Here is a 17,973-nt window from a genome sequence, read left to right as displayed (position 1 = left end):
TATAACGTCACTATGTCGCCGATGATGTTGGACCCTTCCCCGATATCCGATAAGATAACAAATGGCCCGCATCGCCTTGTGCACACAGACCAGGTCAGTTGTCCGCCCAGACTCACTACTGTAATCTGTAATGTGGTCGCGATCTGTGTTCACCAGGCACCATACCATGCCGTGGGCCAAGGCCGAGGGCGCTCCCGCAAGCTGGTTCCCTGTTCTGGAAATCGCAACCGTCCGAGGTTGAACCCTGCACAGGATTTTCTTAGGTCAGAGAAATTTTGCAGACCGGTGCGATGGCAGGCCCCACCGGGCGCTGGGAACAGTCAAACTCATCTTCACGATGGCTTCAAATCCCTCGATTTCTGACTGCTCCTTCCTCTTTGGACTCTCGTCGATCCACAGAATGAGAAACAAGTTCCAAAGAGAAACTTGGAAAAATGTCTCGTTACTCCTCCCACCATCCAAAACACACACACGCGCACACACACACACAAACACACTTGCCCCCTGTGGGTTCGCCCCCGAAAGGAAGGGCCGAAGGTCTGCAACCTCTCAGCACGTTGATTTCGTCTGGTTCAACTTCGACCTGCCCGCTCATTAAGTAATCGGCGCTTCAGCTTGAGTCCTCCCACTCCACATCCCGAAGCAAAGCGTCTCGAGGTGCATCGGTACCAAGAATTGCGACATCAGCCTTGTAGGCAAAAAGACGTCTAGAACGTGCTTGGTAGCTTGGGGCGGCTCTGCGGAGTCGTTTCCTTTTACTCAAGCCTTACGTGTCAGTAGACTCCACTCCTGCTCGCCCAGCTCGTGTAAAGCGCATACCTGTCCGGTTGGGTGTTGGTCCCCTCTGAAAACCATGTCGCGTGTCGAACCTATTGGCTGTGAGTTGCACGACCGGCCGATTCCGATACTTGTGCTTCAGTAAGTAAGGATCATTCATTCACCGGAGGATGGAGGAGGGCTTGTAGCACCGTAATGCGACCAAACACCACCACTCCTTCCCGCTGCGGGTCGGGTATCAGTCACAAACACATGATGCCGCGTGTCGTATCTCATCTGGTTTGGCAAAGAAGCCATGCCATGTAGCTTGATCTCGATCTCTATGAATAGCCTCGCAAGATGCATGACCCGTCGATTCAGTAACCGCAGTAGCTGTTTCACTGTCCATCTCCGCCACAGTGTGCAACAGTTCATCACATCACTCGTTGACAGGCTTAGGAGTAGGCACACAGCGCAGTCAGCTATACGTCAACACCTGCGTCCTGGGCGAATGGTGGAAGAGAGATGCGGCACATGGCTTTCGTTCCTGGATTTCTGCGTGCAACTGGTCAGCCCGAGTCTGGAGTCCAATTGGATTCTTCCCGACAACATGGTTTGACACAGAGAGAAGACAGAGAAACAGTCAACCTTCTCCAGCAATTCCTGCTACTCCCAAGGGAAGCCTGGGAGATGGACGGTTCATTAGGTAAATGTTGGATAATAGCTTCATGCGTTTTCCCTTTTGGGAAAACCGATGTGCTCTGAGTGGTTGAAAGCTCAGGGCTGCCTCGCCGCCAAGCATCACAAGGAAAAGCATGAACCAGAGCCCTAAAAGAATCAGGAAAGGATTGGCAAGTAAACGATATCGGAAGATATCTCTCGAATATTCTTATCTCTTCGTGAACAGATTCGGGCCACAATGGTGAGTGTAGTACGGGGTAAATAGACATGATAAATATGGTTTGGGGGCATGGGCAAAAACTTGGCATCACCTGAGCACACCCAATGTGGCATGACCCAAGTCTGGGGAAGCAAGAAGAAGCAGCGCTGGGGAAATCTCGGGGAAGCCATCCCCGCCACACATTTGCATATAGCGGCGACCACGGAGCCCACCGCCTGTCGGCAACAAACATGGACATATCGGCGTTTTGCTGGCGGATGGGAGGTTGGTCGTTCGATGCGCCGATGCTAGGAACATGTCTGACTGTGTACTCTGTCCACCCATCCACCGTAAAAAGCTTGGCCAATACGCAGCAATGTGTCTGCGTAACAAAATTCCAATACTTTGTCAATCTACACCACTATCGTGACCAAACAATTACAACGTGTACGAGATTGAGGGCCGACTTGTTGTTAGTAGAATATTTGCTATGTTACATGTGGTAGTTTAAGTGGGCCTAGTAGCCCCAGGCTCAGGGCATGTCGGAGACTCAAAAATATCTAGTGCTTCATTGAGTTTTACTTCTTCAACGTTGTCGCCCCTGAAAACCATCAAGTTCCCTAGCAACGCAACTGACAGAAATTGTATAGCCAATCTGGAAACCACCTAGCAAAGTCTCACCTCTCGCCAGCTGAGGTATTGGCCCTGTGATTCGAAAATAGCACTTGGGGTTGGCGACCAATGGAAGGAACTCTCCGCGGAAATGCCACGGAAGCCGCCGCCATCGTGATCGCATCACCCATCACCTCCGAATGATCAACGGCTGGGGTTCCAAGGTGAGGCGCAAACTCGCACTGCGGGGAAGGAAGGGGATGCAGCTCAGAGCTCGATACACAGATATTAGTGCGATCTCTTTATTCCCAGGGACTCTTGGCCATAATATATTATAGTTGTAGTATCTACTAAATACAGAAAGGGAGCGGGCATTTCTCAATTCACGCTCGTGTTCTAGATCTGATCTACAGTACGAGCAACAGATACAGCCTGCTACTAACATGCCCATCGTCCACAATTGCAAGAAAAACAAGCCGAGGCCAGATTTTAGGTTGCTGATCAGATTGCCCAGAACGAAGTGATCTTCCCCGGCCAGGCTGGAGGAGCTTGATGGCAGACAATGGGCGGGCGAATGGGCCAGAAACGTGTCACCGGGTAATTCCCCAGGGCCCACGGGAGCTTGCCCTGCCCATAGGAGTTGGAAGTTGGGCTCAGGAACAAGCCTGGGCACACCTGCACTCCAAAACCACAGAATGTCCCACGAGGGCCAGATTCCAATGCATCCAACGGAATCCGACGATGTTTCTCTTTACCTCTTCCTCCCCCTCTCTGCTTCATCTCCTTGGGTGATTAATGAGCCTGGCGCCTGGACACGTACTTTTGTGTTCGTTTCTGCCATGGTTATTGGGGGTTATTAACCCCACCCTCCCACTCTCACTTCCGTCCAAGAGTCCAAGAGATCCACGGGTGCTACGACGGCTGTCGTGATGGAATTCCTGGCACAATGTTCTTCCCACTCCTCAGTGGAGCTCAGGGAAACAAGCACGGCAGAGCTAGCAGACCAAGGCGGGTAAGGTAAGTATAGCCTTACGGTGTCACGGCGGGAAAGTGACTTTGGTGCCAGGAAATCCTCCTGCAACTTTTAGAGGAGTGAAAATTTTCGGCCACAGCTGACCGATTGTTCCCCCTTGGGTAATTACTAGCTCCCCATAGTAAAAGATGAGAAGAGGGAAAAAATCTCATAAAGAGTCACCAAACGTTAGTTTTGATTCTCCACTGCGGATTCTCGAGTGCTGTAGCTTGGAGGAACTCAGGAGGGTCATACTCCGTACATACATCAAAGTGCAAATAACTCACGGACTAGGCCAATGCCGGTAATATCGAGATTTTCTGTTGCTTCTGCAGCCAGCAATATGTGACTGTTGTTTCGTTTAATCAACGTTTGGGCGCTGCTGCTTCTCGCGTCGCATAAGCGTAAGCATATAAGGGCGATTTTCCCGAGTTTCACGTAGGAGAAAAGAAAGCAACAGGCTTGATGCCAGCTACTGCTGTCGCAGTTGCAGCCATTGACTGTTTGCTGGTGGATGTTTATTCTGGCCCCCGAGTCTTCTGATGCAAGAGCTGGAGTGGTGAATGGTTCTTCATCTTCCCCGGCCGGTGGATTCGGCATGAGTACGTGTAAGCTGCAGCAAGACTTGTGACTGACTAAGGCGCAGACAGAATAAAGGAGTTGGGGGCGTCGCGGCGGTCCAGACCGGACCCGTCGTCCGTTCACGAGCTTTGGTGGTGCGTGTTCCCCTTTGCATCTCGTACGATCGACCGCTAAACCCGCAACTCTTGCTCCCACCACCCACAGTTGGATTTTCGAAGGGCGCGGCTTTGGCTGCACTCTTCTCCAAAACGTGGGTTACATACACACTGCACCACGCATCACACACGTACATGTTGGAATGTATGGGGGGGCGCGGGCAGGCGGGCGGCGCAGCGGGTTTGGAAGCGGAAGATCCAGCTTACGTCCAGTCCAGATAACTTAAAATCAGCCACGGTGATATGTGCATACAATTCATGGCGGTGATCAATCAATGAGCCAACCACAGATTCCACGATGCGGTTTCATGCGGAAATACCAAACGGCTGTGTCTCCAAACGGAAATTGGCGGCCGAGCTAGGTTGTTTCCGGCTCGATGGGGGCTTCTGCCTCTATTCTAATTCTCAGACCTGCCGAAACGAAGCAAGAGTCTACTGCTGGCCATGCCTGTAAGCGCCTGGCAATTAGGGGCCAAACTCGGTTGTATCGAGAATGGAATGCAAACATGGTAATGAAGGGCCGTTGTTTGCATTAATTCGTCAAGAGAATGCAATATTGAGCAAGTTGCGGTTGCTTGCGTGAGTGAGATCCAGCGCATCCGGCCTGGTTGCGTATATGCAATGCTGATCTCTCTCGGGTCACAACCGGCGCAGGATTAGTGGTGTTGAGGCAAACGCAGGTCACCGCTAGCACAACAGAAATCATCGTGAAATAGGCAAAACCAAGGACAATCAATCCTCACAACGAATGCGAATAGGGATAGCCAAGGTCAAGTGACAAGAACTCATGACCCAGTTGCGTGCAGCACCGCCATACTGATAGCCAGACTTATCGACAGTTGGTCGTGCGTTGTCGGGCATGTTCGCGATACGGGCGACACAAAAAGTCATTCTAAGCGACAGGACCAAGCCCAGGCCCAGGCCGGCATGAAATAATACTGATGCATTACTGCTGAAATAGGCAAGTCCAGTGGTGTGTGGTGTGTCGTCAAGGTACCCCGAAAGGCGATGAAAAGAGCGAAGTCCAGCACTGAGTGACTTGGAGCGATGCCCACTATTCAGCCACCCCTCCCACTGTTGGTAACCTAATTTGGGGTGCTACCGACGGCGCTGACCGCTGGAACGTGAAGCGTGCACTGGGAAGACTGGGCTAGAGGCACGCTGCTGTAGCTTTGCTGTTGGGCCGCCCCCCTCTCGGGCCCTCCCCAGAAGCCAGAATCCCAGGAGCTTGCTCGTCCCAGGAAGCCAGGCAAAGTCAGACCCCTGGAACCGGAGGGGCCAGGTACTTCGCAACCTCGATTTCATGACACATAGTTTACAGGATGGAGAGACTTGTTTGCAGTTTTGCAGCATGACGCGAGGGAGGACTAAGCTTGCGACAGTCGATGGGCGATACATGACTACGAAGACCAAAGTACTGAAATACATAACGAGCCTCATTTCCTCGACGGTTCTTCTCTCGTGAGCCCTGCTTTTTTATAATACTTGGTTGAATCCTTTTAAACCGCTTCCTCGTGCACCAGAGCAACACCACAGCGTTGATTGCCATAGCGTCTCCTTTTTACACCTTATACCCCCTTGTTAGTCATCCACCTCTATACCACCATCTACCACTTACACACCAAGCCTGCGTCTCTCGCTGTCATTGGCTGCTTTCGGTATAATAACGAACCCCATTGAACAAAGACTGCCCAGCCAGCAACCCACGACATTCAGCCAAGCCATCGGCTCAGAGAAAGAGGCAGAAGAGAATTCATACATTCCACCGCCGTGCAGGACTATTCGAGTGCATACATCCGACATTACGTTGAGGGTCTCTCGTGGTCCCCTAGAGCTAAAGAGGAGGCAAAACGATCGCCAAGGCCCTACCAGCAAAACTCTTTTTTGCCCATCTCGAGTTTTCTTCAGTCGCCTACTAGGCCAAGCCGAAACCGGGTATATCCTGTGTGCATCTGGTGACCAGATCAAGGCACACAAGTGGCGCTATCCCCGGATTTCACATTATTACTTGGCAAAAGGGTTTTTTTCACCCTTCGTACCGACAAAAGGAGGCACAGGAAAGAGAAGAACGGACAGTGGTGACGCATCAGCGAACCCCCTGTAACCTACTACCCCCGAAACCGACGAATCGCAATTACGGGCGCATCGGATCGCATCATTCTGACTTGTTTTCGCAAGCGGGTCGGCCAGGGCTTTGCGCGCAAGGTCTAAGCAGTCAGCAGTTGATGCCGGCTATAATCATGCCGCACCACCGGGTCACGAGCTTCTTTCGCTCGTCAAATGAAAGCATCAATAACATCAAAGCGTCCGTCCAGCGCCGGAGGAGCCCGAGTTCGCGAACACCCCCGCCAGGCCTAGAGAAGGCACGACCCGCACCATCTCGTATGCGGGATCCATCGATGACAACGGCAACCACCACCATCACAGCAACCATACCAGCACCTGCAACAGCACCGCCACCAGCACCAACAACAGCACCTGCACCACGCCAATGGCCACGCCCAACGAAGCAGACCACACGCACAGCGGATTCCACTCCAACTTCTGGGCACCATCACCAGCCATTCACCACAAGATGTCGGACAAGGAGAAGGACCACCACAAGGACCACCACAAGGAGCACCACCGCTTGAGTCTGCCGGGTCTGCACTTCGGTGCATCCAAGTCCAAGGAGCACAGCTCGAACCCGAACGCCTCGCTGGATTGGAAGATCGAGTCGCCGCCTGTGGTTCTGCACGGCGACGCCGAGAACAGCACCGGCGCTTTGGTCTCGGGCCAACTGCTGCTGGCTGTCAAGGATGTGTCTTTCGAGGTCGAGAGCTTCAAGGCGCAGCTGCATATCCATGTCGTCCAGAAGCGCCCCTATCAGCATCATTGCCCCGAGTGCATCAACCAGAAGACGGAACTCAAGCAATGGACGTTGCTCGCGGAACCCACTACACTCGATCAACGTAAGCCGACTCAACTCATATGCAATGCATATTGAATATCCCTTGCAGAAGAAATGCATGTTGCTGACACATCTCACAGGCTTACACGAGTTCCCCTTTTCCGTCTTATTGGAGGGCCATCTCCCTGCCACCACCGACAACCCCGTTGTCGCCGTGAAGTATGAGTTCACGGCCGAGGTCAAGCCCAAGCAGGGCCCCTCGCTCAAGCTGGCCAAGACCATCGACGTGAAGCGGGCGCTCCCCGTGCCTGAGCTGCCCCACCACTCCGTCCGCATCTTCCCTCCCACCAACATCGCCGCTTCGGTGCACTACCCCCAGGTCATCCACCCCATCGGCAGCAACAAGCTCCAGCTGCGCCTCGAAGGCATTGTCAAGACCAACACCGACGTCAACACGGTCGAATACTGGAAACTCAAGAGACTCTCCTGGAAGCTCGAGGAGCACCTCAACACCGTCGCTCCCGCGTGCGCCAAGCACTCGCCCTCGGCCCGGAACCCCGACCCCGAAGAGGCTGCGGCCAAGAAGGGCATCAAGCGTACCGAGTCCCGCACCATCGGCAACGCCGATCTCAGCACCGGCTGGAAGTCGGACTACTCGCCCAACGGCACCGTCGAGATGGAGGTCGAGTACCAGTGCAACACGCACTCCAAGTCGGTGTGCGACATGAAGAGCCACGACGGCACCGAGGTCACCCACCAGCTGGTCGTCGAAATGGTCGTCGTCCAAGAGTACGCGCCCATCAACCAGCCCAAGCACGTCACCCCGACCGGCGTCGCCCGCATCTTGCGCATGCACTTCGGCACCACGCTGACGGAGCGCGCGGGCCTGGGCGTCAGCTGGGACAACGAGGCGCCCCCGATCTACAAGGACGTGCCCGCCAGCCCTCCGTCCTACGACCCCCCATCCTACTTCCCCACCATCGAGGAGGTGCCCATGGCCAATGACGGGTTGAACTACGAGACGCTGAATGGTGTCAGCAACTCCGAGGCCTCCCGGAACGCCACGGCCCGCAGTAGTATCGAGACGGGCAGTGGGCCGCAGAGTGCCGCCTCGTCGTCACGACATCAACCACAATGAGGAACGAGAAACGCAACGATGCGACGGCTCCAACATCATTTTACCTATAGAAAGACTGGATTTTCTATTCACCACAGCGAGTTCATGATTTTTCTTGTTTTTAACAACATTATACCCCCTCAAGCAACTCTTTATTTGATTTGAGACCTGGTTTTTTCAACAACACAATAGACGAAAGGGAAAGGAAGGGAACGGGCGGAAAAAAGTTGAGATTCTTTGAATACAGCGTTTGCTTTGCATTACTACACGGAGTTCAAGGGGGAACATACTTGCCCATCCCACATTACCTGGTCGATGGTGCACAGTTACAGAATTGGCTATTCATCGTTTTATTAGCATATAATGTTTTAGGGATGGCATGAAAGCCCCCTAGAAGCATTTTAGTCCATAATGATAAGAGGGCTCTTCGCAGTCCATTTGACTCTACTCACTTCACCAATCTTCTTCTCCCTTGATTGAGCCGTGACATGTGTCTGCCTTGACAGAAAGTGATTACGAGCCCGCCAGATTGAGCGATACTATTGTTGACTTGGAGAGTTCTGTTTTTTAGGACGCGACACTTCAGAGTCGCGAATATCTTAGGTTACACGACGTCTTTTGTTTGACAGGAATGACTCAGCGCTTCCTGGATTCTCTTGAACGACATGTTGACCAGAGCTATTCGGCGACCCTGCAGATCTCATCTTATCAATTGGAGAAAGCCAAGGAGGGGCAAGCAGGCCTCTGTCGAGCTTTTGCCAATCCAGGGTAGCTCCTCGCACCCCCGAAAGCTTAACATGTCCGAGCCCTCCGGATATCCGTGGGGGGCTTATTACCAACCCCGCGTCACCATACCGGCGGGCGTATCATAATGGCGAAGCCGGAGATTAGGTCTCAATGTCCGTCCGGGAGGTAAAGCGTCCACGATGATCTGCGCTGGTGCGAGGCTCTCGAAAGCTTGAACACGTGTGCCATATATATATGTATGTGTAAGCCGATTGATTGGCTCTGTCTCATGCATATATGTACCTAGATTCCCACCCACCTCGTTTTGCAAGACAGCTGCCGTCCCCTGCTTCCCCCGCGTGGCTTTCCGTCTGTTGTTGACTCGTAACCCCTTCCCCGCAAACGGACGAGATTCGTTTTTGCTTTCTCCCTTCGTCGTTCATCCATATTCACTAAACGCGGCAAGCACCGATATCCCCGGCGACTCGGGTTGACGATTTCGTAAGCAGATCACGACTTGTCGAGAAAATAAAGCATGGATACCTCCAAGCTCTTCCGCGTTGACGGCATGGTCGCCGCCGTGACAGGCGGCGGTACCGGCATCGGTCTAGTTATGGCGAGGGCCCTTCTCGGCGCTGGCGCCAAAAAGGTCTACATTCTGGGGCGTCGGCGCGACGTCCTAGAGAAGGCCGCATCCGGAGTCCTCCGCCGAACTCAAGAAGGCTTCTATTTCCTCAGGTACCTCAGGGGTCATGATCCCCGTGGAGTGCGACGTGACATCTAAGGCATCGCTGCAGTCGGCCGTCGACTTCGTCACCAAGGACGCCGGGTACTTGAACCTGCTGGTCGCCAACTCGGGCATCGGGGGCCCGGGGCCCGGTACGGTGCGGGCAAGTCGGTGGCGGAGCTCCGGCGGGAGCTGTTCGAGGAGGTCGACATGGCCGACTTCACGCACGCGTTCCACGTCAACGTGACGGGGGCCTACTTCACCATGCTGGCGTTCCTGGAGCTCCTGGACGCCGGCAACAAGCACGCCGTCTCCTACGCTAAAGACGACGGGACAGTGTTCGGTGTCCCGTCCGCTGACGCCAGCTCCAACCCCCAGGTCCCCGCTGTCCAGAGCCAGGTCATCTTCACCAGCAGTATCTCCGCTTTCAGCCGTGCCTACGTCTCCGGACCGGCGTATGCGGGGAGCAAGGCGGCCATCGCACACCTCACAAAGCACTCGAGCAGTAATTTGGCGGAGCATGGCATCCGAGTCAATGCTTTGGCGCCTGGGTGTAAGTCTTGTTTCCTCTCCCGCTCATCGCCGCTTGCGTGCCTGGTAGATATCAGGAAGACATGTCGTGCTTTGCTAATACCTCTTATCTCTTCACGCAGTGTTCCCGTCCGAGATGGCGAGTGGCCTTATGGAGAAGCACGGCGACCCGAGCCACAAGGAGTACGGCGACCCTCTTTTCCTCCCGTCGCTGCGCTTCGGCACCGAGCACGAGATGGCCGGCACCATCCTGTACCTGGTGAGCCGCGCCGGGGCCTACTGCAATGGAAGCATCATTGTCGAAGATGGTGGAAGGCTAGGTGTCATGCCCGCCGCGTACTAGGTAATGAGGTATCATGAATGAATGAAGATCTGGGTTTCTCTATATAGATCAACGTCGCCGTCAAAATTGATTATCTTTTCTCACCCAATAATTTTCGTCCTCATGTGGTCGAGGCATTCTTATTCAATTGTTGGAGGGAGCTGTGTTCCCCTCGCCACAGACCTTAGTTGAGATTGTCCTTCAAGTCAGACTTGATTTTTTTCAATATTTAACGGCGAGCTCATCGTGCAAGCTAAGGTCGATTGGTATCAGCATATCTCATTATTCCAACTTCTTACTATTTCATACATTGGTACTGGCAATGCAATTGATTGATTGATCAGAGGAAAGACGTCCAGTCTAATTTCTTTCCCTGTTTATGGGCAACCACCCACACAACCACCAACGTCCCTGCCAATATTAAAACAACCTACTCGAAAGCAGCTTGACCACGGCAAACTTTCAAACCATTACAATTTTTGTTCGATCTACCCATCATTCAATCATCCCAACTCCTCTCTCATCGCCCTGGACTTCTGCACTTCGAACCCGCACGTTGCGCGATGTCTGTTGTCACTGAAGCGCCGACGATGTTTTTCACATTGCTCCCGAGAGAGGTCATCGCTCTAATCATGATCGAAGTCGTACACGTCCGCGGCATCAAACGGGCGCAGCGCTTGCGCTACGTGAGTAAAGCCTGGGACGAGGCCATCAAGCGCGCCATCGTCGAGTCCGGAATGCTCGATGGGAGACACATCATCAGACAATCGGGTTGCTGGGCGTACCAGATTGCCTACAGAGCCCTTCACGACAGCACTCTTGTACAGAACGGCCAAGTCCCCATGCACCTCTACATCATCCGCCTGGTCGCCGAACGCGTCACGAGGCACGCCAACAGCAATATCAATAGCAACACGTTTTTACGCTCAGAAATCGCTACCTTGAAGGGCTCCCTCGATACCATCTGCGCGATGCGACAAACCCCCCTGCATGGCCTAGGTGAAACCACAAGCAAGGACCTGTTGGGCATCGACATACCATTGTCCCAGCACCTCACGCCCATGATGAGGAATCACTACGATGAAGTTCTATTGGGCACAGCTGCTTAGTTGAACGACTTGGACCTCTTGAACGATTCTTTAAGTTCCATGGAGGTCGTCCCTGATCCAAATGTCAGGATCGATAGGAACCCTCTTTTATACGCAATTAGCGCAGCGGCTTACAAAGGTCACGATGAGGTTCTTCCTGTGCTCCTCAATATAATAGTGAGCCCACATGAAAAATATGAGGCTAGATTACTCGCTATCCAGTGCGCGAGCAGAGGAAACCAGCTGTCGACGCTCGAGCTGGGCCTCGGTTCAGGTACCGAAAGCATCAAACTGGACTTTATCAGCACACATGCCCTGCAAAAAGCCTCGTGGAGTACTGGCAGCCTCCCCATCTTCGAACGACTGTTGCCGATGATTGTACAGGCGATGGGAACGGAACGGAAGGCTCTTGACTACATTCTACAACGCTGTTGGGACGAGATTTGTAGCAGGGGCGCCAAAGAAATTATGGAATATTTCTTCAACCATACAGAGCGACCACATTCTTTTCACCTATGGATGCAAGGACTTGATATCCAGAAATGGATAAAGATGGATTTATTTAACGAAGCAGTGATGCATTGGAACCCAAACGTCGTACAGCTTCTCCTGGAGCAGCCTGCCATTGCAAACTACAGGCTTAAGGATGCGTTACTTACCGCCACCCGGCGGGAAGAACAAAAGATCGCCAAATTACTCTTGGGTAGGAGGTCCACCCGGTTACACCGAGCAGATAGAGATCATGCACTGCTGGAAGCAAGGCATCAGGGGCTAGAATCGATGGCAAAGCTGATTCTTGAATTTGATGCGGAGAACTAGTCTACGTGGCTGGTCATTCAGTTAGTTATTCAATAGGGCTATTGACAACTAGCAATACTCCAGCTATAATTCATGATAGTCAACTAATAAAACCATGCTAGCCTAGATAGAGTCAATGCATATAGCCACTCATCCGATAGTAAGCAGACATGTGCCTCAAATCCCCTGCCATTCGACCACCATGATCCAAAGATTGGAGCCAGGAGGCTGCTTGGCCCATTGGAACACAAACCCAGGGCTCGCAGTTCGAATGATCTGCTTCCAGTCATCTAGCTCGCGTTCGTGGGAATTTTGGATCTCTGTCATAGTGAGATCCATGGACCTAGCAAGAGCCAGTTATGTTAGCATGCTCTACGCAACAATAAATGAATAGGGGTGTTTGCACCGCGGCTTACTAACCTAAGTCGGTTTTCTTGCCAGTTCGACATGACGCCTGGCTCCGGGAGGACGTTATCGTTGATTACAATCTTGGTGCCCTTTCTCAGCGCCGGAATGTGATTGCGCAAGATCTTGATACAGTATTTATCAGACCAGTTATGGAGGATCCACCTGAAGAAATAAACATCTGCGCCTTGAACGGGCTGCTCCGTCAAGAAGTCATGCGTCATGAACTGAACACGACCAGCGACATCGGCCGGGACGTCGCACTTGGCTGCTTTAACCACGGACTGAAGATCCTGAACGATGAAATTCAGAGTAGGAAATTGGCGGGCAAGCGCAATCGACACAAATCCTTGCGAACCACCGACCTGGTTTAGTTAGAGTATCAATCAGCTGAAGTGTAATTGGGCAAGGCTGAGTAAGGTTTGTATAACATACGTCTACCACGCGGGCGTTTCCATGATCAGCCCAGGGGTAACTGTTCACCACGTGCGATACCTCAAAGCCTGTGCCCTCGGTAAAAGATCTCATGGCATTACCGAAACGTCGAGCACGCTCGGGGTTCTCAGCAAACACCTCGTAGATTGACTTGTTCGTCCCGTTCGCCAGAGCAAAACCCTAGAGTAAGTGTGAGTGGTGTGTCATGATGGCTTTGGCGAGGAAAGAAGCTTTTTCAACTTGCCGTTTCATTTGGTTCCTCAGACCCCGGGTACTTGGAAATGGCCTCGCACGTGTGGGCAGCGGCTTGCCAAAGGTCGTCGCTGCCTGCGCCTACCCAGTCGCGAATAACGTCATCCTCCGCGAGCAGGCGGGAGACGGCGTTGTGAGACACGACGCCACGAAGACTCTCGGTGAAGATGCCCTTCACAATCGCATGCCGCAATAACTGTCGAGTGAGAGTCTCGGTCAAATTACAAGTAGCGGCTACCTCTGCGAAAGTAGCCTCGCTGCCAACAGGGAAAGACTGAGCCAGGCGGAATCGAACAATGGCTTGTTGACTGATGAGCTCGTCGTGCTTTTGATACGGATATGTTAGCCAGGGAGAGCCATAATGATATAAAGGGGTAGTTAAAGTAGTTTTACCGTATAGCTCATCAAGTACTCTCGTGGCCCGAGCATAAGCTGACGAAGTTCTAGGGTGTCATCTATGATGGCAACCTGAGCGGCCTCCAAGTCGGTATTCTCCTTTGGGATGAGACTATCGGTTGGTCCATTGAGGTCAAAAGAAGGGGCTGGCAAGTTGTTTGAAACCAGGTAGTCATTCAGCTTAGTTGTGTTGGTAGCTATTCTAGAAGACAGCTCGAGAATGCGGGTCGTAGACATGATAGGCCAGAATGTCGGAGTGTTTTCCCGTGAGGTCGAATATATCAGGGGCTGAAGTGAGAAAGGGAGAATGATTGAGGGGATGAGACAGTATCAACAAAGGGGGGACATTGGGTTTTACTATTTACGTCCACCAAGGTACTGGAAAGGGAGGTGCGGGGTGTGTAAGCACTCGGGGAGGACGTCGATTATAATCCGAAAAGCAAGCTCGGTGGATCTCTGCGACCAGTTCCCCCATCTGGCCTTCAGGTAGAAACGAGGTCTCTCCGGCTGATTCAGCAAGACGTTGACACAATGCTGCTTCATTACTTTGCTAACCGTGTTTGGGAGCGAAATGGGTCTCTAACTGGTTTTATTGCAATCAGGTAGACTATTGAGGGGTGAAACAATAATAGGGGTTGAGAAAAAGAAAGCCAATACGGGAGATAATCATTCAATCTCCAATTCACCATCAGACGGCCTTCTTGGCATTTTGTTTGTCATGTTCAATGAACCATTTGCCTGAGATCTCGAGGCCTTGCTGAATGGTGTATCTAGGCTTGTAGCCAAGAACCCTCTTGGCTTTCTCGCCATTGAGTGTGCAGTTGAGAACGGTCAAACGGACCGCTTCTCGGGTGATGGGTGGTTGCTTGGTGCCAAAGGTGCGAATCCAAGTTGACCATTCGCTGATGAAAGCTATCAACAAGCCAACCCAGAGAGGGACTACTTTGACGTCTTCCTTCCGGATGGGGATCCCCACAGATGCGGCAACAGCCCTATGGAACTCCCAAAACAACACGCGTTCGTCGTTGGTGATGTTGAAGGACTGTCCGTCGACGCGGCTTTCGAGTGGCGGGGGTTGCTTGCCATAGGCGCGAAGGAGGGCTCTAGCAGCCAGTAACTGGGCATCGATAAGGTTCGTGACGTACAAAAAGTCGTACAAGTTGTTGCCTGGACCCATCTGTATGCCAGTCCTGCCAGACCGGGCAGTCGCGACGATTTTGCCCATGCAGATGGTGTCACGTTCACCGAAGGCAGTGGCCGGTCGCAGGTTGGTGGTCAACATAGATCGATCGCCATTTGCACGGTTGGCAGCCAATATGTCACCCTCTGCGACAGCCTTGGTCAGCGTGTAGACTCGCTTCTGTGCTGGATATTGTAGAACCGGCAGGTCCTCAGATGCGTCAATGAGGTCAGAAACATTGTCGTGGATGACAGATGACGTAGAAGTGTTGACGAAAGCTTGAACAGTTCCAACAGCCTTCGCTGCCGAAAGAAGATTGCGGGCCCCGTCAACATTCACCGACTTGAAGACCGACGGCTGAATAATCATGGAGTCGGGGCATGCGATATGGAAAATAGTTTTGGGCTTCGCCTCGTTGACCACAGCCTGAAGCTCCTTGGGTTGTGTAATATCCACCCTGTGGTATTGGACATTTGGGATCCTGTTGCGATCGGTATTGATGTCGACGACATGGATGCTGCAGTCAGGCTCAGCTTCGAGGATGCCCTTGACCATGTGGTAGCCGATAAAACCGCAACCACCAGTGACTAGAACTGGGCTGACTGACGGGATCGCATTGTTCTCGGCCATCGTGCTAGCCTTAAAACGATGGCTGTAAGGTGATTGCAATTCAGTAGAAGGTTAGAAAACTAGTTTGAGGTAAAGTTGGAAACAAAAAGTACTGAAGCTCGAGGGGAAAGAAATAGATTTGATTCCGTCGGAGGGATTTCAACCCGACCAATGCCGGCGCAGGACATAGCCAAGAGCAGTCCGCGGACAATCAACAGCCGCGTGCATGTACAGATGCACCCTATCTTTACTGTTTAGTGGAAGTGACAATAGCGTCTTGCTCAACCGCCGGGCCCACGAGAATCTCAGGCGAAGAATACCCCTGTCCGTCTTTGCCGCGAACCCGCCGTAGCCCCGGACAAACCACCACCGCCGACTTCTTCCTTTCCTGGCTAGCACTGTTACCCACCCCCTTCCTACTTCTACTGCTTCTCCACTTCAGCATCCCCTTCTTCTCGTCTTCTTCTTCCGAGAAGAATACGAACTCATATTCGGACGGCTGTGAGAGCAGGAGGTACCCGAGCGTGGCACACTCCACCAGAGACTCCCGCAGATCGTTCTCCTGCTCGTACCGCGAGAGGTTCTCCAGACCGTCGTCGTCCCCATCTGCGGCCACGAAAGGGGCTAAGAAGCGGTTGAGCTCCACCGCCAGCTGTTGCGCCTGCTGCGTGCTGACATCCTCCGAGGGGACCAAGGGGGTAGTAGAGGGGTTGGTCGACGATCCCCGGCTCGGGCGAATCAAGTAGACGGATAGTTGACGCCATTTGGCCAAAGCCGTGGAAAAGACTACAACACACAGATGGTCGTTAGCCTCAGATGGATAATGAGAAAAATGTTTTTGACTCTCTTCGTCTTCAAAACTTACCATCCTGATTGGCTCGTAGTTGTCGTTGCTGGCCCAGGGGCTTGGATTTCCCTATCTCTCGAGCGAACGAGGCCATGAACGGTGGCAGCATGGAAACGGGAGAGCTGGAACACAAAGCGGTACTACCAAGTGCGACACGCATGATGATGTGGCGCAGTGTCTGGGACCGCGTGCTAAGGTCGAGGGCGAGGGCGGTTAGGCGACTCGCCGAATGGGTCTTTTGCTGTCGGCCACGATCATTGCCTTCGTCATTGCGACTACCATTGTGGATTCCGAGCTTGACCAACACCCGCGCCAAGTCTTCTGGGTTCACATCTTGATCCTGAACAGGCTGCATGTGATAATGGACCGCCACGTGCCGGCGGATCGACCGGTCCAGGGACCGGAGCTCATGCACAATCTCGGGGTCCGACTTTGTGTTCGTCAAGAACTGGTCGAAGTGGAAGAGATCAGGGCGGGATGAGGGAGTTACGGGCAAGTGTTTCTCTCGTATGTCGTGATTTACGGGATGGTATGATGCCGACTGGGATGGCTGCCACCGACGCTTCCGTTTGAAGAGAAATAACCATGCTGCCGCGAACCCAACCAGAACGCCAATGAGGAGACAGCTAATGACTGTCCCGGCAATGGCTGCAGCACTTACTCCTGAATTTTCGTGCGTGTCTTGGCCGGCTGCGGCTGTGGAAGAGCTGATTGGAATGGTTGCGCTTGTTGTCGTAGGTGACAGTTGTGACGATGAGGTGGACAGACTGGTAGACGCCGTTGTCATTGTGGACGTTGTCGCTGTCTCTATCTGAGTGATAGCACTGTGATGGTTTGCAGTTGTCGAGAAGACCGCGATATTGGTACGGACACCGGTGCCCGATGCCGCAGTTGCTGCTTCGTAGACGGATAATGGCAATACGGCCTCTCCGGCAGGTAATGTGGCAATCGTCCGTATGACCTGCTCCGACACGGCTTGGTTGCCTAAGAAGATGCTCATGACCTCTTCGACGATGGAGGCGCTCTCCCCGGGTAGCAGGACCGTCGTGATGCCGAATGATACTGAGCGATCCATAGTTACCGAGTACTTGACTGAGATCTAGACGAAACTCCGAAAGTATCGCCTGTCTGTTGCTTGCTTTATCAGAACATAAGATGTATTGCTGTATGCAGATAAAGATGTCTCGAAACCGTCTCAACATCCCTTCTTTCCAAATATCGAAGCTCAAGAGCCAAGGGGGTCGGCCTAATGGGTCACATTCAACAAAGCAAGGCGCAATGTGTCACTCGATCACCAACGGCATTTCCTGGCCCGGGCTGAGAATAAATGCAGACATAACTGAGGGCCTTTTCGTTACCCCCGGTCAGGGCCCTTCTCGCCCTTGGCAGCACCGCCACATGAGCCATTCTCAGCTGTCAGCTATTCGCGCAGTCATCCCATGTCATCAGTCAGTGACGATGGGGTCTCTCTTCTCTTAAGAGATGTATGAAATAGATATTGACCAGGCTAATGCGATCTTGGGATCCTTAATGATGTGCATAAAGCTCTGCATGCCGATGGCAGCGGCGGAAACAGGGATTGATTGGCACAAGAACAAGTTGGATATCTCTGACAGGGCTTGGCGCTTGGTGCTCGGGGTTGCTCTCAGGGCA

General features: G+C 52.8%; 6 protein-coding genes across 6 annotated transcripts; 3 read left to right on the top strand and 3 right to left on the bottom strand.

Annotated features, from left to right (window-relative positions):
* Window positions 1–6,237: 6,237 nt before the first annotated feature.
* PG998_006211 (uncharacterized protein) lies at window positions 6,238–8,025 on the top strand (the record flags this gene model as incomplete). The annotated part of the gene is made up of 3 exons (XM_066873029.1): window positions 6,238–6,302; window positions 6,350–6,948; window positions 7,028–8,025. 3 exons carry the CDS (start codon window positions 6,238–6,240, stop codon window positions 8,023–8,025), a joined length of 1,662 nt encoding a protein of 553 aa, XP_066733126.1.
* Window positions 8,026–9,265: 1,240 nt separating this feature from the next.
* Window positions 9,266–10,331, top strand: PG998_006210 (short-chain dehydrogenase; the record flags this gene model as incomplete). The annotated part of the gene is made up of 3 exons (XM_066873028.1): window positions 9,266–9,479; window positions 9,528–10,010; window positions 10,111–10,331. The coding sequence occupies 3 exons, from the start codon at window positions 9,266–9,268 to the stop codon at window positions 10,329–10,331; spliced, it is 918 nt and encodes a 305-aa protein (XP_066733125.1).
* A 542-nt stretch (window positions 10,332–10,873) lies between these two features.
* PG998_006209 (uncharacterized protein) lies at window positions 10,874–11,419 on the top strand (the record flags this gene model as incomplete). Its single annotated transcript, XM_066873027.1, has 1 exon — window positions 10,874–11,419. One exon carries the CDS (start codon window positions 10,874–10,876, stop codon window positions 11,417–11,419), a length of 546 nt encoding a protein of 181 aa, XP_066733124.1.
* Window positions 11,420–12,373: 954 nt separating this feature from the next.
* On the bottom strand, window positions 12,374–13,921 carry PG998_006208 (uncharacterized protein; the record flags this gene model as incomplete). Its single annotated transcript, XM_066873026.1, has 5 exons — window positions 12,374–12,539; window positions 12,617–12,966; window positions 13,037–13,216; window positions 13,281–13,613; window positions 13,682–13,921. 5 exons carry the CDS (start codon window positions 13,919–13,921, stop codon window positions 12,374–12,376), a joined length of 1,269 nt encoding a protein of 422 aa, XP_066733123.1.
* A 451-nt stretch (window positions 13,922–14,372) lies between these two features.
* PG998_006207 (uncharacterized protein) lies at window positions 14,373–15,494 on the bottom strand (the record flags this gene model as incomplete). Its single annotated transcript, XM_066873025.1, has 1 exon — window positions 14,373–15,494. The coding sequence occupies one exon, from the start codon at window positions 15,492–15,494 to the stop codon at window positions 14,373–14,375; it is 1,122 nt and encodes a 373-aa protein (XP_066733122.1).
* A 226-nt stretch (window positions 15,495–15,720) lies between these two features.
* On the bottom strand, window positions 15,721–17,395 carry PG998_006206 (uncharacterized protein; the record flags this gene model as incomplete). Its single annotated transcript, XM_066873024.1, has 2 exons — window positions 15,721–16,259; window positions 16,339–17,395. 2 exons carry the CDS (start codon window positions 17,393–17,395, stop codon window positions 15,721–15,723), a joined length of 1,596 nt encoding a protein of 531 aa, XP_066733121.1.
* Window positions 17,396–17,973: the final 578 nt, after the last annotated feature.

This window comes from Apiospora kogelbergensis, assembly GCF_038363985.1.
Source record: "Apiospora kogelbergensis strain CBS 113332 chromosome Unknown utg000003l_segment0_segment0, whole genome shotgun sequence".
Classification (NCBI taxonomy): domain Eukaryota; kingdom Fungi; phylum Ascomycota; class Sordariomycetes; order Amphisphaeriales; family Apiosporaceae; genus Apiospora; species Apiospora kogelbergensis.
This window is presented reverse-complemented; position numbering and strand designations above follow the sequence as displayed.